Source organism: Pollachius pollachius, assembly GCF_949987615.1.
Source record: "Pollachius pollachius genome assembly, chromosome: 2".
Classification (NCBI taxonomy): Eukaryota; Metazoa; Chordata; class Actinopteri; order Gadiformes; family Gadidae; genus Pollachius; species Pollachius pollachius.
This window is the reverse complement of record NC_136935.1, coordinates 23,202,687-23,230,214: the sequence shown is the minus strand read 5'-3', so window position 1 is coordinate 23,230,214 and position 27,528 is coordinate 23,202,687. Positions and strand designations below refer to the sequence as shown.

Genomic DNA, 27,528 nt, shown 5'->3' with positions numbered 1-27,528 from the left:
TTCATTGTTCTTGCACAGAATAAAATGCTAATTGGTGATAGAAAAGAAAATGCAAATTTTATTAAAAGCATCAACATGATTTAAAATCTGTTCAGGTTAGTGTTGGACAAACTAAAGAAACACATATGTTGTACAAAACCATACTTCTTGAAACAAAAGTGATGATGGCTTTGGAAGCAGATTAGTTGCTATAATTGTCTTAGGCCATAATAATCAAATCAAATTTGAAAGAGTTGGAGATGTAATATTGTTTACTTTTTATAAGAACACAAAGGTGTCTTGTCCTTTTCACCATGGCTGCACATGTTTGTCAGACACAAACTGCCCATGGGGCTGATTGGCATCAGGGGGGAGCAGAGCAAGGTAGACTGGAGTCTTAGCGCCCTCTTCTGGTGACTTGGGCGCTTTGGGGCCGGCCATATCGGTACGCACCCAGCCTGGGCAACAGGCATTGAGCAAAATCTATCGTGATGAACACAAACCCAACATGGATCAGATGTTAGCAGAGTGTTATGGAAGGCATAACAGGATAAAGGCACACTTGGCAGTGGAACACAGAACATAACTGCATACGCTATGAACTTTGGATTAATATGGAGAAATAACTAGATATGGATATAGGTGTAATATAGTGACCTTGTCTCCATGTCTCTCCCTGGACAGTCTGCGGGCCAGGATAAAAGAGAGTGCCTGGAGATAAAATACAGAAAAATAAATAAATATATAGATAAAAAGAAAGAAAGAACAAAAGAAAGATATAAATAGTGGCGATGTCACGCCCCTTCCGTTAGAGCCCATGGGACCTATAAGATCGAAAAATATGAATGGGTTTCAATGGAGAAAAAGTAATTATCTTCTGGTCCCAGTCTTTATATGCTCCGGATTACACATGTTTGTGGATTTAAATTATAATTTTTCACGTCATGAGTTTGACCGTTCATTGTGCAATTGTTCAGTTAAAGGCTGTAGAGAAAACAATGAGAAAGACTACATGTCTCGTATGTACCGTCACGCTGCCTGCGACTGGCATGGACAAGACCGACAATCTCCCCATCGGCATAACTGAAACTCTCCACATGCCCCAACTTATAATGGCTTTCACCTCTTTTGATGCTTTTATCCTCCCCTTGGAAAAAACCCAACATTATCAAACATCTTCACAAAAATTTTGAGTTTTCTTTGCATGAAAAAGAAAATAATTACTTTCTCTCCATTGAAACCCATTCATATTTTCGATCTCATAGGTCCCATGGGCTCTACCGGAAGGGGCGGGACTTCGCCACTCTATAGTCTCCAGAGGCCAGGCTCATTTGTTAGAACTAAACTCTGACTAAATGGATGTCTAACTCACTGACCGTCTACTTGATGCTCTTTGTGTGAAACTATCTGACTGATTTCTGACTAGAGTTTTGTATGTTTGTACTTTTTTAGGTGTTAGGGTTAGGTTGATTATGCCTTCAGGTGGATTGTTACACTGGACCATTTCTTTGAAGCCATTAGACTTCAGATGTTAGTCTGTAATTCTGCCTTTAAAACGGTAACTGTTCAGCTCTCTGGTCTGTCCATCCCTCTGTCATCTATCTATTCAGCATTATTCCTTTAAGAGAAAGAGAGAGAGAGCTGCACACACGCATTAGTATACTTGGTATCTTCAATTGATACCCTTTTTCAGGGTTAGCAGTAAATGCTATCATTTAAAAACCCTGAGGGGCCTGGAGTTGACGCAGGAGGACCAAATCAGGACCCAGTGCTGAATTATCAATGGATTTCAGAGAAACTGATCAGTCTTACAGTCACAGCGGTCTTGGACACTCCGTATGCAGTGTCAGGCCAGCCCCCCTTCTTATGCTCATCTTTCTTGGTCTCCTCAACGAATCGCTGCATCAGTCCCACTAGCTCCTCCTCTGATAGGTCCTCACTACGGAAACGCTCCTGGAGGGCGGGGCTACATTGATTCAATGTACGGGAACCGACAAAGCTGGAGACGTTCACCACACGACCTGCACACACACACATACGGAAAAAAATATATATATATATTATTAATAGCAATCTATCACACCCCATGCCTCCATGTGGTTTGTTAGCTGTACCTCCAGTTTTAACAAGCGGTAGGAAGTGGGTCAGCATGTCTCTGGTGGCAAAGAAGTTGGTCTTGAGTGTCACCTCTGCCTGCACGGCAAACGGTGTTGTGTCTGCTCCTATGATAACACAAGATGTAAACAGAGTTCACTACACAAACGGTGTTGTGTCTGCTCCTACAACACAAGAGGTAAACAGAGTTAAATACACAAACGATGTTGTATCTGCTCCAAGCAAGAATAACAAGAACACAATTGAAACTGATAATATATTTTGACAGGAGAATATCTGTTTAGAGTTGAATAAGCCTGACTCTGTAAGAGACATTGAAGATTTTAAGACTACTCCCAGCTTATTTCTGACCATCTTGAATGTCAATCACAGGCACCTGAATACAACTCTTCCTAAGGGTGTTGAAATGTAGGCAGGCAGGGAACAGAGACATAGGGGAGGATTTTTGGGTTGTCAGTGTCTAAATATAGGATATAGGGGACGATTTTGGGGTTGTTTAGTGACTAAACAATCTTGCCATTTTCTGATCTCTCTTTACACCTCCAGAGGGTTACGTAAGTGACAACACAAATGGACATTCATATGACACATTACTTGCATAATATAATTAGGATATTTTCCTAATTATATTATAACACCCTAGTACTCAGAATCTGATTCAACTAAGATTAAGAGTACTTTATTGATCACAAAGGAAATGGTTTTTCACAATTGCCCTGCAGAAGACAGAAAATAATAACGCAATATTGCACAAGAAACTAACCTTTGAATGCTATCCCAGCATTGTTGACCAGGATGTCTACACCTCCATACTTGTCTTTGAAGTACGCTGCTGCCGCCGTGATGCTACTGAGGTCGTTGATGTCCAGCTGGTGGAACATGGGTTTGAGTCCTTCCGACACCAAGGTCTCCACCGCCTCCTTTCCACGTCCACTAGAACCACAGAAAAATGCCTCAAACTAACTCTAACTCACTTTTAATTTATTGAGATCAATTCATATTCAGTCCTTCGTTGACAAAAATGGGTCAAATTTTCGAAGTCAATGCAAATCCACTTTGCGATCATGGCTTTTTTTTTTGAAAGTCATGTTTTTTGCTGAATTTGGAAATTCATTCTGTATATCCAATTGCATAGGCCTAAACTTCAGATGTTTTAGTACCCAACATGCGATTCACTGCAATTTTTGCACTTACAATATTGCTGAATATGTCTTGTTCTCTGTATTGTGTTAAGACCTAGATAAGAAGATCCAATGTTTCTCACTATTACACAGAGGTAACTAAGTATATTATGTAGTTGTGCCTTATCTGGTGAACTTATAAATATTCAAAATAAATACATACAGAAAAGTTTTAAATGGTTTAAACAAATAAAGAGGTAATTGTCAAATGCTTTATCACAAGCAGTACAGTAGTATCTTCCAGTGATCCTACATGTCTCTGGCGGTGACGTAGACCACGCCCTCAAACTGCTGGCACAACGCCTTGACGATGGCTAGACCAATCCCCTTGTTACTGCCCGTTACCACGGCAACCTTAGTAGACATGTCTGCGGGAAAGGTGAGGAAGAGAAGAGAATAGTTATAAAGGAGTAGGCTACATAGGCTGCCGTCTGATAGGTTACGACAGGGCAGGCTGAACGTTGATATTTTCCACATCATTAATAGCATCATCAATACAATTTAAGGTGCAATCACACCAAAAGCCAAGCAAATATTCTACTAGCAGAAAGGTGCGTTCACGATGAAGGAGCAGCACGAATACATACAAAGTCGATTCCAAGGCGCGTTTAGATGCACATTTTTCAGCTGAAAAAGCTGTGGCGTGAATGGCTCGAATGAAGCGGTGGGAACAACCTGGTGGAATGGTAGAATCAGGCGCATTTTGTGTGATTCTACTTTGCACTTTGCTCAGGTTGAAATGTGTGATGCTTGTTCATGACAGCCAACTGAAGTCCAGAGTAAATCGCAACATGGAGGAGAATGTGATTGTTGATGTTTGCGGACTCCCAGAGCTTTATATCTATATAATATCTGTACGATATAATATACAATATCACTGCAAAAAGCTGTGTGTTTCTACGGATGATATTGTGAACCATAAACGATGGCGTCGGGTTCTCCGACGTCTCTGGTACAAGTAAAGACTTGCAATGGTGGTTATCTCGGCCATGATTGAGAATCACAGAAGAGCCCCTCCTCCTCCTCCAATATCCTCAATACACTTGCACGAGTGTTTTGAAATCTGCCCGGTCAAAATTGTGTGCTCTCGCGAGCACGCGTGTAGAATATTCTACCCAAAGTATCATCCCAACTGTTACAAGAAATTCCTAAGAAGAGTATCACGCTCAAAAGAAAAGGCAACTGATGACAAGGGGAGGGTACTAATGTGGCTTATTAATGACCTACAGGAGTTGGCAACAATAGGACACATTTTGGAACTTAAAGAGTTTTTTTCTCATTACTGCTCACTTCTGTCAAGCTAGCTGTTGAAATCCAAGAAAGGTATTTTTGCCTGCGATTGTTTCCCGCTGGAGCCCCACTGGAGTACCACCGCCCGCGGGGCACCACTGCCGGGAGGCAACACTGCTGCGAGGCACCACTGCCGCGGGGTGGTGATGCCTCGGCGCTGCCTGATGCCAAGGCACCACCGCCGCAGGGCACCACCGCCGCCGCACCACCACCGCCGCAGGGCACCACCGCTGCGGGGCACCACCGCCGCAGGGCACCACCGTCGCATCGGCACTGCCCGCTGCTGAGGCAGTGGTGCTGAGGCTCCGGTCAGGGGGTTCCAGCGGGAAACAATCGGGGTCAACAATCACGGGCAACAATCCCTTTCTCCTCCAAGTCGCGGTTCAGTCTACTTCAGATTGATGTGAAAGTGGAAGAACCAGAGACGTCGGAGAACCCGACGCAGTCGTTTGAGATTCATAATATCGTCTGGAGGCTCACACAGCTTTTGGCCGTGATAATATATATTATATGATATAGATATCTGTGTATAATATGATATTATTTAGATATAGAGCTCCAGGACTCCCGGCGAAGTGTTCTAGAATATTTACAGAACACGGCCAAAAGCTGTGTGCGCCTCGTCATTGCGAGAGAGACAATGAGCTACGACCGTGCGAGCGCCACGTGTGTGTGTGTGTGTGTGTGTGTGTGTGTGTGTGTGTGTGTGTGTGTGTGTGTGTGTGTGTGTGTGTGTGTGTGTGTGTGTGTGTGTGTGTGTGTGTGTGTGTGTGTGTGTGTGTGTGTGTGTGTATACACACACTGTAACGGAAGTGTTGTACACTTCTTTGTTATTTGGATAGCCGTTCTGCTGTTGGTGTTATGGCGCATAACACTTCGGGTTCTCTGACGTCTCTGGTATTTCCACAATGAGACTCGTAGTGGGGGTTATCTCAGCCATGGTTGAGAAGGAATTTGAGGAAAGGAACTTTGGCCATGCCTCCCTGAAGTACATGAACCGCGAAATGAAGGAGAAAAGGATTGTTGCCAGCGATTGTCTCTCACCGGAGCCCCACTGCCCGCCACCGGTGGTGCCTCGGCAGCGGGCAGCGGGGCTCCGGCGGGAGACAATCGCTGGCAGCAATCCCTTTCTCATCCATGTCGCGGTTCAGGGCCTGGAAACCTTCTTAACGCTACGTCATTCATAACCTCTACTTTAAGTTCTACCTTAACATCTTGCGTGTTTCCCGGAACGTTCTTTGCTACGAATCTCTTGTGTACATCGTTCGTTGGTAAGATTGGTCTGAAGCACTCGTAGAACCTTCTTAGCTCTACCATAGTGATGGTTCAGCTTCTTACGCTAGTTACCGCCACTGCCAGAAATCCCCGTTGCACATGGAACTGCCACATTGGCAGAGTTGTGTTTCACCAATGGGTTATTCATGAAGGTAAGTCATTCATGAAGAAAATAATTGCTGGAAACACACAAGCACAAAATAAAAAGATAGACATGCGGGATAGCAGTGTTACGTGAGTAGCCTATGTGTGTGCGCGAGAATGGCAGTGCGTGTGTAAGTGACGTCAGCAAGTGAGTGTATGAGCGAGGAGAGCAAGCGGTAGCGTGTGTCAGTCTAGTGTCAAGAATCGGTGGCCATTTCGTTCCGACCATATTCCGACCTATAAGCAGCAGAGCCACTGCCGGTCAAAGTGAATGGTGTTACCCCGGAAAAAACATGGGCCCTGGAGGGAACGTCTCCCCTGTGCTCCTCGACTACAATTATATAGGCTATACAGTGGGGCAAAAAAGTATTTAGTCAGCCACCAATTGTGCAAGTTCTCCCACTTAAAAAGACGAGAGAGGCCTGTAATTTTCATCATAGGTAAACCTCAGCTATGAGAGACAAAATGAAAAAAAAAAATCCAGAAAATCACAGTCTGATTTTTTTAAGAATTTAATTGCAAATTATGGTGGAAAATAAGTATTTGGTCACCTACAAACCAGCAAGATTTCTGGCTGTCACAGACCTGTACCTTCTTCTTTAAGAGGCTCCTCTGTCCTCCACTCGTTACCTGTATTGATGGCACCTGTTTGAACTCCTTATCAGTATAAAAGACACCTGTCCACAACCTCAAACAGTCACACTCCAAACTCTACTATGGCCAAGAACAAAGAGCTGTCAAAGGACACCAGAAACACAATTGTAGACCTGCACCAGGCTGGGAAGTCTGAATCTGCAATAGGTAAGCAGCTTGGTGTGAAGAAATCAACTGTGGGAGCAATTATTAGGAAATGGAATACATACAAGACCACTGATAATCTCCCTCGATCTGGGGCTCCACGCAAGATCTCACCCTGTGGGGTCAAAATGATCACAAGAACGGTGAACAAAAATCCCAGAACCACACGGGGGGACCTAGTGAATGACCTCCAGAGAGTTGGGACCAAAGTAACAAAGGCTACCATCATTAACACGCTACGCCACCAGGGACTCAAATCCTGCAGTGCCAGACGTGTCCCCCTGCTAAAGCCAGTGCATGTCCGGGCCCCTTTGAAGTTTGCTAGAGAGCATTTGGATGATCCAGAACAGGATTGGGAGAATGTCATATGGTCAGATGAAACCAAAATAGAACTTTTTGGTAAAAACTCAACTCGTCGTTTATGGAGTAGAAAGAATGCTGAGTTGCATCCAAAGAACACCATACCTACAGTGAAGCATGGGGGTGGAAACATCATGCTTTGGGGCTGTTTTTCTGCCAAGGGACCAGGACGTCTGATCCGTGTGACGGAAAGAATGAATGGGGCGATGTATCGTGAGATTTTGAGTGAAAACCTCCTTCCATCAGCAAGGGCACTGAAGATGAAACGTGGCTGGGTCTTTCAGCATGACAATGACCCCAAACACACCGCCCGGGCAACGAAGGAGTGGCTTCGTAAGTAGCATTTCAAGGTCCTGGAGTGGCGTAGCCAGTCTCCAGATCTCAACCCCATAGAAAATCTTTGGAGGGAGTTGAAAGTCTGTGTGGCCCAAAAACATCACTGCTCTAGAGGAGATCTGCATGGAGGAATGGGCCAAAATACCAGCAGCAGTGTGTGAAAACCTTGTAAAGACTTACAGAAAACGTTTGACCTCTGTCATTGCCAACAAAGGGCATGTAACAAAGTATTGAGATGACCTTTTGTTATTGACCAAATACTTATTTTCCACCATAATTTGCAAATAAATTCTTTAAAAATCAGACAGTGATTTTCTAGATTTTTTTTTTCATTTTGTCTCTCATAGCTGAGGTATACCTATGGTGAAAATTACAGACCTCTCTCATCTTTTTAAGTGGGAGAACTTGCACAATTGGAGGCTGACTAAATACTTTTTTGCCCAACTGTAAATACTAGCTGCTAGCATAATAAGAATGGGCTATCGACCAATCACGGGGAACCTGACAGAGCCAGCGTGTCACATACGGCCTCGTAATTGGCACAGCAGTGATAGGGGTGGGTCCTCCTTGTTGATGGGACAGGTGTTGTGAATGAACCGGTGCCACCTTGAAAGAGCTCCTGTGTGTCGCTGAATGTGTGCATTGCTGACTGAAAGACATCTTCTGCCTCCATTTATCTGTGCACTACAGTGTGTTCGATTCATGATAATGTGTCTTTAAAGACATTACAATTTATGGAAAATGCATTTAATCTTGGCCAGGAGCAATGTATAAACTTTTTGTAAGAGAGGCTCATGCTTCCAAGGAAAGACGGCAAGCAGAAGAAGCTCAGAGATACTTTGCCCAAAAATAAAGCCCTCACAATTTCCTCTCTCCATAAAGCCGGGAAGAAAGGAGGTGATCAGGCAGCAATAAAAATCAAAGCTGAAAGAAACCTGCATCCTGCAGCGCATCATTACTGCGTGTGATGCTGGAAGGAAAGTGGACCTTGGCCAAACCCTCAGCTATGAACCGATTAATGTCCCTGTAGCTATTGCAGGTAGCAATGGTTATTTGCGAAGTGGAAATAAGTCTATCCTCACTCAGGTGCTGTCTAGCGATGTGGAATGCCCAGTAGCGATGACTCCAAAAATTGCTAATTCAACCCTGGTAATAGATGGTCAGGCTCTAGTTATATATTTGGGACACCCATCAGACTGAAGCACATTTCAGGAGTATGCAGGAAAGTGAGAGGGGTGCTTGCAATTGGCAAAAACTTTCACAGAATTTATTTAACATGTGACAGATACAGGGAAACCACTATGAAAAACACAACAAGGAAGAAACACACTAGAGCAGGGGTCGGCAACTAAGTTTTGCCTCGGGCCACTTTTTTTTTCCAGCCAGTAGAACATTATCAAAGGCTAGTTCAAGGAATTGATTAATGAAAGTGCATCTGGAACCGCGACGCAGGCCCGTCAGCTGGCTTAGTCATATGCCTACCAAGCACTAGATGACTCTTAAAAGACGTACATATAAACTAGTGTATGCCCTAATCACGTAAATGTCATGCCTGATCACGTTGGGTAGAGTTGTTGCTGCACTGTCTCCACAGAGACAACGCAGCGATATCATCATGAGTAGTTCTAACTGGAGAGAAAGTGAAATCCGCGAGCTGCTGATCATGTGAGAGAAGGTGATGCAGTCTTATTAAACAAAGACGTTGAAAGATGGTGCGATCTACAAGAGAGACGCAGAAGAACTGTTTGTACAAGGCTTTTGTCGGGATAAAAAACCTTAACCCGTCCCTAACACAAAAGTGGTCAGCAAAATAAAGAATATGTTGGCGTTTTTGCACTTAAAAACACACAGCCTACACTCAGACGTGAACTCATTCTTGCATGCGGGTGTCTTCATTCATAAAAAAAATAAAAAGATTCGGGAACATGCAAATTATTCTAACGAGGACTAGACTCCGTGCGCAGCCCTGCCTTCTCCATTGAACCAAGCAAGCCTGAACCGTGACGAACAGGGGATTTTACCCCCTCGGTTTTACACAGGAAACTTGAGATAAGACGGTGAAATCGCCGGGCGTGCCAAGCCTCGACCAAACCGGCTTGGCAGTGTAGAAAGGCCTTATGCTGGAGAGAGGGCAGTAGTGCGCACCCTAAAAAAGCAGCCAACCACTCTTAAAACACAACACAACCACACACCATGGCGGGTGCTGACTGACTGCGCACACACACAAACCTCCGTTCCTAGCCTACTCACTGTTAGAAGAGCTGTAGGCGAAGTAGCCTCATCAGAGACTCTACTTGCGTTAAACAGCAAAGTCTCAGAGCTTGGCGTCTTAAATCTTTTGTGGACTTTTGTCAACAGCTCCTGCCTCTCTCTACGTGCAGTATCACACAAAAATACGTAATGTCGGGTCGCCATGGTTGTTGTATATAGGCCTATAAATGGGGGTTCCTTTTCATTTGATATTGCAGTTTCCAATATCTCCCGCTCAGCCCCTCGCAGCTTACGCATGACCCTGACGAGTGTGTCTCTAACCTTCCGGGAGTAGTAGCAGGTTTTGATACAATTAAATTCAAAAACGGTTGTGAAAGAAAAAAAGGTTAACTGTATCCGGCGCTTTACATTTAAGCTAACAGATATAGATATTTGATATTAAAAAAAAATAATAATAATAATCAAAAAAATAAAAATCATATAACTTCAGAATAATCTGGCGGGCCAGATATTATGTCTGCACTAGAGGGTTTTCACCCATTCGACGATACATTGAAGATGGTTCTGTGCATCTGTAAAGAAGTGGTCTAACTCTCTTGCTCTTGACGAGAATAATTTGAATTAGAATTAGGGCATTTAGCAGACGCTTTTATCCAAAGCGACTTACATCGGTTAATACAGACATTGACACACCGATGGCAGAGTCAACCATGCAAGGCGACAGCCAGCTCGTCAGGAGCAGTTAGGGTTAAGCGTCTTGCTCAGGGACACATCAACACTCAGCTAGGAGGAGCTGGGGATCAAACTAGCAACCTTGCGATTACGAGACAACTGCTTTACCTCCTGAGCTAAGCCAACCACAATAAGGCCGACCTTGCACGATTTCTGTCAGATGAGTTATTGGCTCTTTCTCCAGATGACAAGATCATCATTGCAGCGGGTGGTTTTAAAGAGGAGAACACAGGGAAATGCTCACGTTCAGATGTAGACATCACTGCTCTTCAGGGTTACCATGAGGAAGCACACACTCGAATGGTCCTGCACTGTGTGCATTCTAATGCAGAATTCATTGTTGTCTCAAGTCAAGACACATGCATTTCTGTTATTAATTGCGCATTTTGATAAAATGAAGTGCAAGCAATTGTGGATGAGCATGGGAGCATGGGATAACTGGCGGAGACACAGTCTCTTACTTTGCGGGTCACAGCAAGAAAACGTCATGGCAAACCTTCTTGGAGCAGCCAGCTCTCCTGGATGGACTCGGCAGGGGTGAACTTAGTGAATCAACAATGAAGTCTGCTGAGAAGTTAATTTGCCATGTCTATGACACAACTAATGAGAGTTGTAATGATGCCAGAGCCACTCTTATTTTCTAGATGTCGACGACCGGAGGCACTACCGATGCTGATGCTGCTCAATGGCATATTAGAAGAGCACATTATCAAGCTCAGTTTGGGTGTGTGTTGTCGGTTGCCGTTATGTGGAGAAATCCCGTTTTTATGAGGCACGTTTTATTATAGTATCTGTGATACTAACACCAACATTAGCAACGTAACCCTCTCAGTCACGAAGAAGATACCGCCAGCCAGACCTTGGGCTTGGGGAGGAGAGAATTCTTCGGGCATATTCTTATGAGGGAATATAATCAAAATAGGGACCCACAGTGCTTACTCTAGGCCCAGACGATATATTACTACATATGATATATATGTAGTAAGTAAAGAGGACCATAACACAAATATGCTCAACACACCCTGCATGCCATATGCGATAACGACACAATAGGCCAAACAAATATAGGGCAGAGTTCATTAGTTAAAAATGCTTAGCCATGCTGACATTCACTAGGCATACATATAAACAACTACCTGGTGTAAAATGCGATTACACACATTTTGTAACTCTGCTTAATCTTGATTCCTGCACCACGGTGAACCATAATTAGTAGTAGATGTGCAGAACAGAGTGCACTTTGTAACACTTAATACCTTGCAATGCATTTCACATCAAAACATGGAGAAGCATGGATCAATGAGTCTAGAATGTTGCACATGAAGGGTTAGACTTGATGCATATTTCATCCTAGTTTTCTAAGACTACTACGTCATGGTTACATAATCTCGTTTTTGGCTTTTGAACCCATTTCTCGTTCATTTGATATAAACATCGTACTACACTCACACTTACAGGTGCTGCTGAAACTTATTTGCACTTACTTGGAATGTAGAAATTTGAAGCAACGTGAGCAGCCGAGCAGACTCGGGGAGGGTTTGTGTTTGGAGCGTGCAGTCGCTTTCAGACTCTACCCCGCACAAGTCAAGGCGGCCGTTGTTACTTGTGCGCAACGATTCCGCGCACACCCGGAACAACAGAGAACGGTGTTGCGTGCATGGACCTGTGTCCCGGGGTATGGTTCGGTACGACCCTTCTGCACTCCCAGCCCATTTGGGAAATAACTGTCCAGCACTGTAAATGATGTATATACAATGTTAGATTTATAGTTGGAAGTATTCTATGGTTTGTGCCGAGATGATTGGTCCAATGTTTGATGTAATGCAGAGCTAATGTCATGCTACGCGTCCCAAACATCAACACAAAAACACCGAGATATGGGTTCTATATCACATGAAGCATCAGGTATAGAACCCTTATCTCGGTGTTTGTGTGTTGATGTTGGAGATGGAGGATGGGATGAGGTCGGGGGGTCGGCGAGCAGGACGAACGAGGAGAAGGCGAAGGCGGAGACAGCGGAATACCAGCAAATCAGGTGAGAGCTCTACCATTATTAATAACCAATCAATTGGCAGCTATTTGGCCTACCGTATCATACATAGTTTCAGACATTAAATCACGTTTTGCTATTTCTCTCAGTATCCCTATCCCACCAGCAGCAGTATGTCACTTTGTTGCGATTCCTTCACAAGCATGGATTTCACTGTGTGTTGCAGCCAGCCAATTTTACTGGTATGTCAATGTACACCACAATCATACTATCTATGAGCTGTTCCCAATGGTTATTTATCATACAGAATGAAAATGTATATGACAGGACAAGTGTGCTCCAGGGGATACGTTGTACATTCTGTTCATGCATTCATGCATTTGCAAATGATGCACCTAAGATCAAATTCCTCTATGTATTTGCCTTATCTCTCTAGACATTGGGAGAGGTCTGCAGGCCCAAGAGATCATTAAAGTAAGTCGTTTCATAACTACCAATGAAGAATGTTGTTTGTTAACTCATTGACTAACGTCCTAAGTCACGAGGATGCAATATGTAGCGCTACCCAGATGCAATGAGCAAAATCAGATCTCATTATCTACATACATATTTTACATTTCTACCTGCCACATCCAGACAGTATAGATAATATCAGTCTCTTGATGTCTTTGTCAGCCAGACGACCTGATTATCTCTCTGCCAGAGGCCTGCCTGATCACCACCTCCACCGTGTTGGACAGCTACCTCGGGCCGTACATCAAGAGGTACTCACTCACTCACTATGTAAGCTGTGCACTACTAAACTACTATGGATGCACATCTAAGCTTTGTGTGCTTGGATAACTTTTTTTGGGAATCATTTTAGATTTATATATTTTTGTTTAAGCCATATCAAAAATAATTTTCAATGATGCGGTTAGCTATCCAAGTTTCATTAAGATACAAATGCATTTTATTTTTCAGCTGGAAACCCCGCCTCTCTCCCTTATTGGTTCTTTGTGTCTTCCTAGTCTGTGAGCAACACAAAGGAGAAGAGTCTGATTGGTTCGCTTATATCAACGTCCTGCCCGTAACATACACTTGCCCCGCCTATTTTAGCAATAATGTCGTCGCTCTCCTGCCAGCCAGCATACAAAGCCAGGCCCGAGATCAGAGAAAGGCAGTCAATGATCTTCATTCCTCCAATCAGGACTTCTTCAGGTGAAACTGATGCATCAAGGCAATCTACAAGTCTGCCTGTTTTATTTTTGTAGGTTAAATATCTGTAACACATTCAAATGTGTGTGCTGTTTGTGTTTGGTTCTAGACTGGATATTCTTTATAAACTCTGCATTCTTCTTATTGGCTGGTCTAGGTCCGTGCAGCCAATCCTGAGTCGGGATGCGGAGGAGGTGTTGACCTATGACGCTCTGAGGTGAGTTTATCCTATTATTTCAAAACTGCTGATTCATGGTGAGTTTTGGATATCTGCCCTGGATCTGAATGCTTTTCCTCTGCTACTCCTTCCTCCACTCTTTCTCTCTGTAGGTGGGCGTGGTGCAGTGTCAATACCCGCTCAGTCTTCCTGTCACGCCCACCCAACAAATTCCTGTCTGGACAGGATGTGTATGCTCTGGCTCCCTTCCTAGACCTGCTTAACCACCGGCCGGATGTGCAGGTAACTATCGGTCCACAACCAAATGATGCATTCACAAGAAAGACATTTCCAACGTGACTATGCACAAGACTAACTGAATATAATGGGTTTGTGTGTGGTCTCATTGGTTTGTTGGTCAGTAGAGTCAACCTACCTCTCTGATTAGAAAGGTTCTCAAAACGAAACACACAATTCAAGCTATCAAGGGATTTTTTTCTCTTGTTTTATTCTGGTACACTTTTGCCCCCACCATGAAAACATTTTAGAGGTCTCAATTAGATTTAGCTATCTACAACTCAAGCCACTAGAGGGTTAAACTTAAACTGTTAGTGTTGTTGTTGTTTTTTTCCAGGTGTCGGCTAGTTTCAATCATGTGAACGCGTGCTACGAGATCAGGACTGTCGCCGGAATACAGCGTTATCAGCAGGCCTTCATTAATTATGGTTCCCATGACAACCAACGCCTGTTGATAGAGTATGGCTTTGTTGCCCCCGGCAACCCCAATAGTGTGGTCTACGTGGATGCAGGTAAGCTCCAGGCGATGAGTTAGTGGTTGTATTTCCCCCACTTCCCCCGACCTCACAGGCATTTGGCGAGTGACTGGTTGATCAGTGAAGTCTACCTGTTGTTGTCCCTGCCATCAAGGACAACATGAGTTTGTCTTGATACACAAGACAAACTCATTAACCAATTGAATCACTATCTAGTAGGACTTTGGCTGTTTCAGCTGTGCTAACATAATTGCACAAGGGTTTACTAATCATCAATTAGCCTTTTAACATGATCAGATAAACAATATACCATTAGAACACAGGAGCGATGGTGGTTGGAAATGGGCCTCCTGTACACCAATGTAGATATTACATTAAAAATCAGCCGTTTCCAGCTAGAATAGTAATTTACCACATTAACAATGTCTATACTGTATTCCTGATTGTTTTAATATTATCTTCATTGCAAAAACAGTGCTTTTCTTTAAAAAATGACATTTCTACGTAACCCCAAACTTTTGAATGGTAGTGTACATATGTATATCCATGCATCCTAAGAGAAAAATGAGAGCTGCCTCGTAGGTTTAGTCCCCATTTTTGCATAGCCCTCTAGTCCAGAATGGATGTTCATTTCACTCAGGCTTGTTAAATTTTTGGGGATTTCGGGGAATGTATTGGGAAATGGATCCAGTGAGTGATGCTGGAGTGCAGTTAAAAAAATCAGCTTTTAAAGGTCAGCATTATGTCTCCTCTGTTTCCCGTCACTCAGATCTCCTTCAACAAGTCCTGCAGGGCGCGCTTGACAGGAGTGTAGACCAAAAGATGAAGTTTTTAAGAGAAAACAACTTCTCCCAGTACGTTGTTTGATCATCCGCCCACACACTGTAAACCCACAGCTCTAAAAACCATTCCACATGGTTTTTAGAGCTGTCTGCTATTAGAAGCAGGAATAAAATCCTGAATAAAAATAATTGTACTGTTAGTCTCTGGATATGGAAGACCTACAATATGAAAACCCAGACTACATGCCTCCGTGTCCCTCTCTCAGTAATCTGACCGTGTCCAGTGATGGTCCCAGTTGGAGGCTGATGACTGCCCTCAAGCTGTTGGCCCTGCCGCAGGCTGCATAGTAACTAGTACCCTGTTCTCATCACACACATACTGACACAGATGGCACTGGTCTGCTGTCCTGTTGAGGGGAATCATCATCGTTGTTTGTTTGTGTTGCGGTAGTCCTTCCTGGAAGGCTGTGTTGCTTGGCCAGTCAGTGTGCGAAGACAGCGAACAGTGGGCAGGTAGGACTGCCTGGATACTCTGTCAAAGACTACTGCAGGACACAAACACATCCTTGGAGAAGGCAAGTACACGCACACACCAGAACCTCTTCATATGATTTACTGTGCACTGTAATAAGCACTAGCTATGCACCTGTGTTTTTATCTGAACGCTTTGGTGGGTGAAAGTAAGGGCCAATTTGAGAAATGCGATATCCTTAGAATTGTGTGTGATTGTGTGTGTGTGTGTCTGTGTAGATATCCAGTCTCCTCCGGCATTGTGACAAGCCAACGAAAGAGCAGCTGGGTGTGATCAGGTCACTCCGGCAGGAAGAGCAGAACATTCTGAAGAGTTGCATGCGCGTGCTTCATGGCATACTAGGAGAGTCCTCCCTCACCCAACCACAACAGGGCTGATCACCCATTGGGTTTCCAGGATGCCAATCACAACGGTCCTTCTGGACAGGGGATCAAGTCCATGTGGATATTCCCTTTATTAGTTACTACGGAAGAGCAAGGTTCAGATTTGATAACTAGGTGGGATAAGACAGTAAGGTTTCCCCTCTGTGTGGTCAGGCATTTACATGCATCAGGACAGAAGCCACAATCCATAGATCTGTAGCAAATGCATCTTAATTAATGCAGCCCGCTCAAATAGTCAAGTTTGGAGCAGGTGCTGGATATTAAAAGAGTCAGAGGCAATCTATTTTGTCAAAATATGCGTCTGCTTGTTTAACCTTCTTTTGGTGTTCTGGTGCAAATACATAAACAAAAGATACACATGCAGGATTGGTGGGATTTGGTTCAAATGCTTGGTAATGTACATCAACTTAGTCCTTGGTGTGTTTTAAAGGGGATTTGGGCATTTTCAGAAAGACTTCAATTGAAGTGGCTTACATTTAAATGTGGTGCAGATTTTCCTCAGGCAAAGGTTCCTATACAAGGACTGTAGATGCTTACTGTGCTAGAAATGGACACGTGGTTGCTAGAAGATAAACGGCGGTTCTCTTACATATATAAATGTTTATAGCAACCAGTTTCCATGCGCCCAATGTCTATCCCACATTGTTGAGTAGTTTCGATGCAATACAAAAATAATCAGTTTATAATATTCAAAATATTATTTATTGAAAGTTTACACAAACTGATCTTAAAATATTATATCCAACCCAATTCACTAACATTTTAAATCACTCGCATGTCACAAAGAATAAATGCAGAAGTTAGATTCACAAACCTGTGTACATGTCAGCTAATAAATAATCATGTTTTATTCAGAAAAATATTGTGGTTATATTGGGATTGGATGTCAGGTAACAGAAGCAGCCTTAAAGCAGAATCACAGGGGTGGGCAGTCACTGATGGGGAGCTGGCCGGTCAGGGACTCTTGGTGGACAGGCACTGGTTGACAACCTCCAGTAGCTGGGAGTTTTCCAGAGCTGCCGCTACTCTTTCCTTGTCAGCAAGCTGCTTGTTTACTGAAAAGAACAATTAAACGGAAACAACTCTTATCCATACCTTGAGTTCACAGTATCCAATGGATCTTGTAAACCGCCACTAAGTGGAATCCATTAATAATCTGGACCTTATCTTCACCACAAGCATAGTTTGCAATTCAGTCCTCAAACTGCTAAGCTCCACACAGTCTGCAGAGTACCTTACAGTCTAAACAACACCTTGTCGATTTAGGTTTGCTGTAAAACAATTGATATACTGTTCTTTTAGTTTTTCTCCACTGTATACACACAAAAAAATGGAACTATGCACACAATTCTGAAAACTTAAAGCTCATGTATCAGCAACTAGACTCCAGAATGCTAAACTCTAAGAACAATTTCTTTGGTTTCACTAATATAGAAATTCTAAATCACATTTCTGCAAAACTAAGCACAAATCTCATAATTTAGCACTCTTGGTTCAACAGGAAAAAACTGGCCTTCAACATGCCACACCTAATTACCAATAAGTCTCACTCACTTCTCACCTGTTCAGACTCAACTGACAAAACACTACAATCATGTTTCAGTGCATAAAAGAGGCCTCAGGTGAGCTGTGTTGTCAGGATTGGCGGTGGGATGCAGACTGATTTACATGTAGATCTGTTTCACCTCATTTTTGTCGGCCTACACATTTTATTTTTGCAGTTTTAAACATGAACATTGAACATTTTTCTGTAAGTAACAAATATTTGCTTTGTTACCGTTTTGTATTTGTTTCATCATTGCATCCCCTGAAAGACAGTCTAAACATTTCCTAACTGTAGTGTTTTTCATTTGATTTATCAGTGCAATTACTGTGAGTTTGCCAAAAAATAGGTAACATTTGTGTATTCTCAGAACTCTAACAATGTTGCAGTATCAACATTGCAGTATGACTCTGGGAAGCTAGGTCGTGAGTTTAGCCCATTAGAGCTCATGGATGGACAAATATGCATTGTATCCTATTCTGATATGATTGTGTCAATGCAATATTTATATGATACATCACAGCATTGTATAACAATATGGCAACAATCGTTATACTGTATGTACCATAAAATTGCAACCTAATAAACTTTAAAGAAGGAAACTATACATTTGAACACGTAACATGGCCTCGTGAAGCCAAAACATAAATAAACAGTATTTTGGTAGTGTTTTCAAATTATCACAGCAGTTTTTATTGTTTTGGTGGAAAGAATCAGTTTTGAGAAGAGAGGTGAGTGTTTGAGTGCAGTGTTTCATTTTGCAAGAGATTTGTGGAGTTTGACAAAATGGTTAACTCTCCTCAGATTAGTTTTTAGAGTTAAGAGAAATTGAGTTTCAGGAAACGTTTTTAAACGATTGAGATAAACTAACGTGACCACGTTGCTAGTGACCTGATCCAAACCCTGCTTTTTGATTCCAGCACTCTACTCTGGACTTTGATTGGTCTCAGCCTAACCCTGCAAAATATTTTATAATGAACAATATACTCGAAAGAATGTGTCCTGATCTACCCATCAAAAAACAGTAAGGGAGTACTTTTTGCATAACCCTTTAATTATTATACCACGCATTATTCCTATATTAAATTTATCCAAATAAATGTAATGTCTCACCTGCATCCTCTGAAGCATGAGTCCCTGGGGTGATGTGCACATCAATCTGAAGAAAGGCACATAAAAATAATGACACGAGTCACATTCAAACGTTCAACAAAAGAAAAAGATAACATTTTGACATTTGTATTTACAATTCACATGACAAGGGATCAAATTTAACCATGGCTCGACCTCAACCCGTGTCACGCAACGATCTTGGCTAGTAACCAACCTGCAGCGGTGATGGAAGCAGAGAACAACACTCAGATACATAACTTGAATATGTCTGATACACACTTTGAACCTCTCTGGCAGCGAGCGAAGCAGCTTGACTTTGATGGACAGGCCGATGAGAGTGGCCATGCTGCAGTGCGGGATGGTGGGAGTAAACTCGATGCCCACCGTACTGTCTTCATCGTTTACCTGGAGGATATGGGGGTCAACTGTAAGATAACATGCGGATAGATCATTTATTCAAGAATAGGGTTACAAAAATCATCATTTTTTTTGTTGTAATACATCTATAGATATAGATGGATAAATCTAAACAGTGTATACGGTATTGCGTAAAAACCAAAGCTCCACTCACCCAAGGCCGCCTTAATGCACGGGCTTGCCTGGGCTAAAGCCTGAGAGCCTACGACAACCAGAGGGGTATTCCATCAACCAAGCTAAAGGCAAAGCCGGGCTTATTTCGCTTAGCCTCGCCACTTTAAACTAGAGTTGCGTTCCATCAACATGACTTAAGGGAATCTCCGCTAAGTAACCATGGCAATTTATCCGACCAAACTAACCTGGTCGGTACCAAGCTCAGGCATACTTGAGCGGTGTTTCATAGAAGTCCCATCTGTTGGAAACAAGTGTACCATCAGAAGGTTCCTGCCAAGCCTAGTGCCTGAGATTTTGTCATAAATGTAAATATATAAAGTACAAACAGCCTACATTTTCACTAAGGGTCTAAGATTAAATGATGCAAATAAAATAATTAAATGAATTGCTATATATTGTTATCGTGGATATTTTCTAAACACATTTTTATACAAATGTATGTATTCTATCAAAATTAGGAGCCAGCAGTTGGGTGAGTGCTCTAGTATCTGCCCTGTACTACGGGCAACCCAAGTTGGTGTCCTGGGCACGTCATTGAATTCTTGCCGTTGGCTTATTTTTGTAATTTCCTTTAAATCAGAGAAATTAGGCCTAAAAATTGACTTTTTATATAATAAATATGTCTTACAATATCCCTAGAACCCAAACATATCTTGCAAAAACCCATGGTAAAGTTAATGTTAGTATTAATGTTAGGGTTCTTCACAATGACAAAGACACTGCTGCATGGGAAATTGCAGCCACAAAAATTCCATTCAGGTGAGTTTCTCGGCAGGCAGCCAAGACCACTTCTGTTGAGAAAAATACTATGGTCAGTCAATTTAGCATATGCAAAAGAAATGGAAAATAAATGGCATGAAAAGGTTTTTGATTTCTCCACCTAATTTACTAATTAGGTGGGGATTGAACCGACACGTTACCTAAAGACCATCTCCCTGATTACTAATCTACGGTCAATATTAAATTTAAATATGTTACGCTTAATACTACTTATTCATTCAAAAGATCGCCGATTTTATTGCCAGGTGGCCTCCCTGTTTTTAATAATGGTTACAGAGCTCCCTTTTTGAGTTATTATATGCTTGTACTCCTCATAGACCTCCACAAGCAGTGTCTGTTCGCCGCTGGAAAAGATCCCGCTCGGTCCATTTCGGACATTTGATCAATGATTCGACATTCACGGTTCTGGGCTGGTTACATATCTTGTGAGCGCACATAATCCACGATAACATAAGCCTGGCTTGAACTAAATGGAGCAAGGCGCGGCTGAACTGGGTTGATGGAATGGCTTTAGTCTCAAGTGGAAGTTGGCATTAGTTCTAACCGGGCTTAATCAACTAAGCGCCACTTCCGTTAACGACTTTGATGGAATACCACTCAGGGGCCTATCATGAGCTGCAGTATTTTTTTTTAATACTGGTTTATGATAGGCCCCCCGATCGGTGTAGGGCCAAAACAATCCGATTTTTTGCTTGGGGCCTACAAAGATCAGGCCTATCATGAGCCAAAAAAATACAAATAAAAATAACACTTCTTTATAATTTGTCTAATTTTCTGTCCATCACTTCATATGAATTTTTGTGGCTTCTGATTTACCAGTGACCCACATGGGCACCATGACACAACAGCTTATCACAATGTAGAGTAATGTTTTGACTTGCGATTCAAATCGATTCAAATGAGACATGAAGGTTGTCGTGGCTAGCTGGCAAAATGCCTGAAAGAAAAAGTTCAAGATTGGCGTGCGAAAACGAAGACTGCAAAAATAATTATTGAAAAAGATCCCGAAGCTGACTGGATTTTTTAAACCTGTAAATGAAGAAGGCAGTAAAGAAGTAAAGCTCATCAACGAGTGGCAACGGTGCGGCGATAGCCAGCAGCGATGCCGGTGACGGAGCCCCGCTAACCACTGGTGATTATGGAGCGAACACTGCGGCGACAAGGCCGATTCATACTAGGGCTGAACGATCTATCGTTTTCGACCGAAAACCGCGATCTCAGACAACACGATTTTGGGATCGTCAAAGCTGCGGTTTTTCTTGGTGCATAATAATAATAATTCCGTCAATAATTTCACATGAATGCCCAAGGCTGTGTCAGCTACCGATCTGAAAGCTGCAGGCTGCGCGTGCCCAGATGACGTGTTCTCCACGTGCCCAGATGACATGTTCTCGTCATTCAATTTCAAGCATGGCTGAAGCGGGAGCAGAAGCGGAGCCGACGAAATTAATATCAAAGAAAAAATGCACGTCGGTCATTTGGCAGTATTTTGGATTTGAGGCCACTGATGAACACCAGAAACAGGTGATGTGCCAAACATGTCGTGTAAAAGTGGCTACATCGGCTGGCAATACCACCAATTTATATCGCCACTTGAGAGTTCACCACCTGAACTTGTACGAGGAGTGCATGGCGAAAAAGAACAGCGAAACATCAAGCAGCAGCGATACTTCGGCAAAACAGCCAACAATAACATCATTGTTCGCCAGTGTGACGCCTTATGAAAGAACTAGCCGAAGACACAAGGAGATTACCGCTGCCGTAACGACTTACATATCAAAGAACATGGTGTCTGTAAACACAGTGACCAAAGACGCATTTATAAGTTTGCTACAAGCAATGGATAAGAGGTATGTTCTGCCCTCCCGCACATACTTCAAGTTGCCATCCCACAGCTCTACGCAGAATGTAAGGCCAAAGTTGTAAATGAGCTGGAAAACACGGAGTTTTATGCGTCAACTACAGATCTGTGGTCAAGCAGAACGACCGAGCCCTACATGAGTTTGACCGTGCATTTCGTCAACGCCAACTTCGAGTTGTGTAGCCGATGCCTGCAGACAGCATACTTCCCCACTGACCATACCGGGGAGAATATTGCCATGGGGCTGAGGGAGTGCTTGGCCAACTGGGGTCTAAAAGAAGAGGCCCAAACGTGCATAACAACAGACAACGCTTCAAATATGGTCAAAGCAATGGAACTTAACCAATGGACCAGACTGCAGTGCTTCGGACACCGGCTGCATCTTGCAATTGGTAAGTACAAAAATGTGTGTTTGTGCGAGTGTCATTGTTGTAGTACTCCAGTCCGGGACTCTGACTCGAGTCCGACTCGTGAGCTAAATTTAGAGACTCGTGACTTGACTTGGACTCGAGCATTAGGGACTCGAGGATTAAGACGAGGACTCGACTTTTTAAATGTCATTAGGCTATAATAGTAATACGCCATAATTCTATAATTTGGTATATGATTAGTGCAAGGGAATGTACTGCTTCATGTCATACATCACACGTAACTAAGTTAATAACGTAACTAACGTAACTACGTAAATAACCCACACAGCAAATCCGCCGCGGAGTATCGCGGCTTTCGGAACGGATCCGCGATGCGGACCGTATCGGGTCCACTTGCACGCCGCATTTCTGAGTTATTATGAAGAGGACAGGACAGTAGTTATGAGCACTAGAGTTAAAAACAGTAAAATACATATGAAAGTTCATAGCTGCCGCCATTAGGACGCCTATGAGCTGCGGCACAACAGTTATGTTGTTTTATTACGGATTAAAAGATTTTTTGGTTTTTAGTGGAATATCTAAGAAGCATATTAATTGCTTGTACATTAATTACCAATTACAAATTAATTTATGGGCAATAACTTACTGTGGTAGTACCACCTGACGTCTGTTGCTAAAAAAAACGTCATTGAACTTAATACAAGATGACAACAGATGTAATCAATGGTATGTTATGAATACTGTGTTATGAGCTATCCTTATGGCTTTTCATACTGTAATTTGTAATACATGTAATGATTTCCCCCAGAAAACGCTGTCAAAGATGAGCAAAGAATCAAACGGGCCACAGGACTTTGCAAGCAGCTGGTTGCGGTCTTCACTCACAGCTGGAAGAAGAAGGCGGCACTAAAACAGGCACAGCAAGACTTGAACCTACCTCAACAGTCACTGGTCACTGAATGTCCGACACGATGGGGCTCCCGGCAGAAAATGATTGGGAGGGTGTTGGAGCAGAGCAAGGCACTGTGCCAGGTTCTGTCTGAAGACAGGAAGACGCGGCACCTGGTCCCCACTTGGCAAGACACAGATGTCCTTGAATCTGTAAACAATGCCCTCGGTCCTCTTCAGGAGTTCACAGACGCCCTCTCAGGTGAGGACTACGTAAGCGTATCATACCTGAAGCCAGTGCTCCATCTCCTCAAAACAGCAACGCTTGCTGAAACTGACCAGGACACGAATCTCACCAAGGATATCAAATCAAGAGCTCTCCACTACATCGAAGAGAAATACAGCGACCCAGTGACACAGGAGCTCTTGGACATCACATCCTTCCTTGATCCAAGATTCAAGACAAGCTACATAAGTGAAGAGAATGTCCCATACATCAAAGACAGAGTGAAGATGGAAATGGAACAGGTGGCACAAAAGGTAAGCTGTCCTTTTTCTTTGTTGTTTCAAAATAAAACAAAAAGTTGTATGTTTTTTTTTTATTTATTTTTTTTAACTATACTCTACTGACATTTTAAACTTTTAGACAAAATGCCTCGTTGGTCTTAATCACAACTGATAGCAAAACATTGATGCCTCTTATTACTGTGTGTTGCAGGAGCAGAGGGCTTGTGTCACAACCCATCCCATGCCCCTGAGTGCAGAAGAAGAACCACCATCCACCTCTACAAAGCGAAAGCGGTCACTGGGCAGCTTTTTCAAGACCAAGGCGGTCCCTGCTTCCTCTACTGTGCAGTTGGAGGATACCATTAAAGCAGAACTGGACAACTACTTCATAACTCCTACCATTGATGGAGAGCAAGATCCACTGGCCTGGTGGAGAGTGCACAATGTCAACTTCCCATGGCTTAGCAAGTTGGCTCGTAAGTACCTTTGCATACCAGCAACGAGTGCACCATCAGAGAGACTGTTCAGTGCCACTGGAAATATTGTCACATGTCAGCGTGCAAGTCTGAAGCCAGCAAAGGTTGACATGTTGGTTTTCTTGGCCAAAAATCTCTGAAGGGATGAAGGGGAAGATTTATTGATTTTTGTTGTTGTTCTTCTGCACCTTACCCTGAAATCTCTTATCGGCACCTTACCCTGACATGTCTTTGTTCCATTAAAAAAGGTGTTCACTCTTTTTTACTTATCTGTTGTTTACAGACTAGATGTAAAATAATTTAACCAGTTTGACATCTTTTGTTGATGAGGAAAATGTAGGGTAATTTAAACTTTTTTTAATTATTATTATTATTATTTATTTTTACTACCTTTACATTACACTTCCTCTTGACACTTTATTTGAAGAAGAAGCACAGGTTTCTGAATACACGGGTTGAATATCTGTAACTGCTGCTGATGTTGATGTTCATAAGCTAGCTCCTTTGAGCCATTTTGCACTACTTTTAAGGTAAGACTTCTTTTTTTGCTCCACTTTGTTATAATTTATCATTTTTATGAAGCGTACGTTATTTTACAAAAGTGCTATTATTTTGATGCTGCTGAAGAAAGAGGGCTCTTTTTATTTTAATTTTTTGGTTAATATAACTGATATGTTAATAAACAGTCTTGCATCTGAAATCTGTTGCCAGCAGTTTCATTCTTGCATTATCTTAATGAAATTCATTGTTTGAATTAATTTACACTGAAACTTGATTTAAAGAAAATAAATCGTGGTTGAAATCGAAACGGCAATCTCTGCCAGAAAAATCGCAATTTCAATTTTTTCTTAAAATCGTTCAGCCCTAATTCATACCTCCGGATTCGGACGAAATTCGTCCGTCCATACCAAACGTTGTCTCCGGGACTACCCTTCATACCTCTGTCCAGTTTCAGCGTTGTTATGTATGTTACGCAATACATCCTCTAGAGGGCAGTCACTGTCGTGTCACAAATTACCGGCATCGACAATCGCAAACATGGCATCTGTAGAGGAGATGATTTTGCTTTGTGTCACCCGAAATCTGCAAAAAAAGGCGCAAAAAGTGTGGGCTTACGTGGCGGTGGCATGTGACACCCCTCACCAAACCACAGATTCTCTCCTCAAAATGTTGCGCCATTTTCAAATGACCAGTTAGAACTCATTGCCAAATCAGGTGAACAATAAAATAAAAAGGTCAGGTATATAGTATAATATAAGTATAAAACGTTAAATACAATATATATATATACATCTCAGATATTATACTACTCTCTATTTTCGCGAATGGTTGGACTTCTGACTCTATACTGCCACCTCGATTTCCGTTGGTATTGCTCCGTTTCTCCCGGAGCACTCCGGATTCGTAAGCTCAGAGGCGACGGACCCACTGACGGAAGAAACGACCTCCGGGACCGGACGAAAGGGTTCCTATCTGTATTTAACATAGGGTGTGAATGGACCTATAGCCAGCGGCGATGCCGGTGACGGAGCTTCGCTAACCAGCGATGAGCGAGATGGTGCTCTGAGCCAAGCTGTTCTTCTGGCTGTTCTTCTGCTAGCCATGGAGAAGAGGCAGAAAAGGACGAGCACACAGCAGAAAGACCATCACCTCACTCATGTGGAGGAGACGACCCCTATAGCACTGACCCGGGTTGCTGCGGTAACACGATGGATTTACAGGTGCGTGTCTACTGGGCGAAAATGGGACCAGAATTGTGCCAAAACAAAGAATCTGATCTCTCTGCCTCTTAACGTTAGTACAAACATCAGAGAATATTATTCTCGAGGGCATACTTCCAGCGGAAGCTCTGCAATGTGGAGTATCTGCCCAGAGAGTGGCTGTGCTATTCACCATCCAAAAGGTACTGTGTTTAGTTTGCAAGCAAACTTTTTGGCCAAAGATCACCATTTGGCAGTGTGGGATTTTCTAATTGGAAACACGTGCGAAATCATGTGTGTGTGTGTACGCACGCGTGTGTGTGTGTGTGTGTTGGATTCCCAAGGCCCGCCGAGGCCAAAGAGGAAGCTCTTACTTGTTAATATGCTGTAATTAGGCGTGTTTGTGTTTCTGCAGACCGGATCACGTTTTATTTTGGTAATATGGAGTTAAATCAAACTTTCATGCGCCATGGTTTTATAATCACCTTGGCCATCCTTAAATTATTTGGTCATCTATAAACTACCAATATAAATATTGTGATGTTATGTGGCTCAGAGAGGGTCACTAATAGGTTTTGCATTCTAGACACATGGCATTTACACATTTTCATTGTAAGACCCCCTCTCAGGGGGCCTACGAAACCTCTCAGCCCCAGGGCCTAATGGCAGGTTAAGGTAGGCCTGCACTCACCTGGACTCTGACTTGCTCCACCACATTGAGTTCTTCCAGAGACAGAGGATGTTCTGGGTCGTTGATGGATCGGATCAAATGTAAATCTTGTTAAGGCTCAACGTCTTTGAAGGAACTGAATCCAGACTCACACTGGTTACATCACCTCACTGGTCAGCACACTAGCTACACCGCCTCAGCAACCTGCTTTGATTACAGAATATGCAGACGCCACGAGTATCTCCTCTGATGCACCATAATACTTCATTAAAAAATGGATATCGAACACCTCTCTGTGGTCGATGATAATGATTCATAAAGGATATCGAACACCTCCCTGTGGTCGATTGGATCGTGGACCCCCTCGTCCTCGTCGGCCGCTGTCCACAGCCTCGCTCCGGACCGCTGGAACACCACGGGGTTCTCGTTCTCCAGCATGCCGGACATCTTGAAGACCAGTGGCGCACAACGATCAGACTATTTACTGGACCAACAAAACTGTTGCAACCGCTCGCAAACACTAGTTATGTCACTCATTGGTTTGTGCTTCCGGTTAAACGGAAGACCGTGAGGACCAAAACAGTGAAGAACGCACTTTGAGAGCAGCTGCGTGACGTCAAGCAGGCAGTAGTGCCAGATTGGGTTAGATTTCCCGCCAAATCTGGCAACAGTGCAAGAAGGGTTTATGGTGTGTTCCAAATGCCTCGAGGGTTTTATCGTCGCCTATAATTTGGTAATGTATATAGAAAGAATCGGCCAACTCAATTCACGGAACAGAACGATGCCATTCATT

The 27,528-nt window shown here is 43.0% G+C and overlaps 3 protein-coding genes across 5 annotated transcripts; 1 reads left to right on the top strand and 2 right to left on the bottom strand.

The window, feature by feature from the left end:
* Positions 1–35: 35 nt before the first annotated feature.
* cbr1 (carbonyl reductase 1) lies at positions 36–12,019 on the bottom strand. The gene is made up of 7 exons (XM_079758626.1): positions 11,906–12,019; positions 3,529–3,643; positions 2,858–3,027; positions 2,094–2,201; positions 1,792–2,000; positions 637–690; positions 36–462 (listed from the first exon to the last, which is right to left on the bottom strand). Exons 2-7 carry the CDS (start codon positions 3,639–3,641, stop codon positions 289–291), a joined length of 828 nt encoding a protein of 275 aa, XP_079614752.1. The 5' UTR covers positions 3,642–3,643; positions 11,906–12,019; the 3' UTR covers positions 36–288.
* Positions 12,020–12,064: 45 nt separating this feature from the next.
* On the top strand, positions 12,065–16,229 carry setd4 (SET domain containing 4; the record flags this gene model as incomplete). 2 transcript variants are annotated; one of them, XM_079729436.1, is made up of 13 exons in its annotated part: positions 12,065–12,106; positions 12,369–12,456; positions 12,561–12,653; positions 12,848–12,885; positions 13,087–13,175; positions 13,375–13,611; positions 13,766–13,825; positions 13,939–14,068; positions 14,400–14,574; positions 15,308–15,392; positions 15,587–15,667; positions 15,772–15,895; positions 16,071–16,229. In XM_079729436.1, exons 2-13 carry the CDS (start codon positions 12,369–12,371, stop codon positions 16,227–16,229), a joined length of 1,359 nt encoding a protein of 452 aa, XP_079585562.1. In that variant the 5' UTR covers positions 12,065–12,106. The 2 variants fall into 2 exon arrangements, with proteins under 2 accessions (XP_079585562.1, XP_079585561.1); XM_079729435.1 differs by having other exon boundaries at positions 12,069–12,096.
* Positions 16,230–17,151: 922 nt separating this feature from the next.
* ciao2b (cytosolic iron-sulfur assembly component 2B) lies at positions 17,152–27,276 on the bottom strand. 2 transcript variants are annotated; one of them, XM_079729439.1, is made up of 5 exons: positions 27,062–27,276; positions 26,757–26,836; positions 19,106–19,296; positions 18,892–18,937; positions 17,152–17,290 (listed from the first exon to the last, which is right to left on the bottom strand). In XM_079729439.1, exons 1-5 carry the CDS (start codon positions 27,180–27,182, stop codon positions 17,288–17,290), a joined length of 441 nt encoding a protein of 146 aa, XP_079585565.1. In that variant the 5' UTR covers positions 27,183–27,276; the 3' UTR covers positions 17,152–17,287. The 2 variants fall into 2 exon arrangements, with proteins under 2 accessions (XP_079585565.1, XP_079585564.1); XM_079729438.1 differs by having other exon boundaries at positions 19,171–19,296.
* Positions 27,277–27,528: the final 252 nt, after the last annotated feature.

Coding starts and splice junctions, on each gene's coding strand:
- ciao2b (XM_079729438.1), bottom strand. CDS start 27,182: ATGTCCGGCATGCTGGAGAACGAGAACCCCGTGGTGTTCCAGCGGTCC. Junction 26,837..27,061: donor CGACCACAGGGAGGTGTTCG/ATATCCTTTATG, acceptor AACAAGATTTAC/ATTTGATCCGATCCATCAAC. Junction 17,291..18,891: donor TCATGCTTCAGAGGATGCAG/GTGAGACATTAC, acceptor TGTTCTTTTCAG/TAAACAAGCAGCTTGCTGAC.
- cbr1 (XM_079758626.1), bottom strand. CDS start 3,641: ATGTCTACTAAGGTTGCCGTGGTAACGGGCAGTAACAAGGGGATTGGT. Junction 2,202..2,857: donor TGCTGGGATAGCATTCAAAG/GTTAGTTTCTTG, acceptor GTGTTATCATAG/GAGCAGACACAACACCGTTT. Junction 691..1,791: donor TGTCCAAGACCGCTGTGACT/GTAAGACTGATC, acceptor TTTTATCTCCAG/GCACTCTCTTTTATCCTGGC.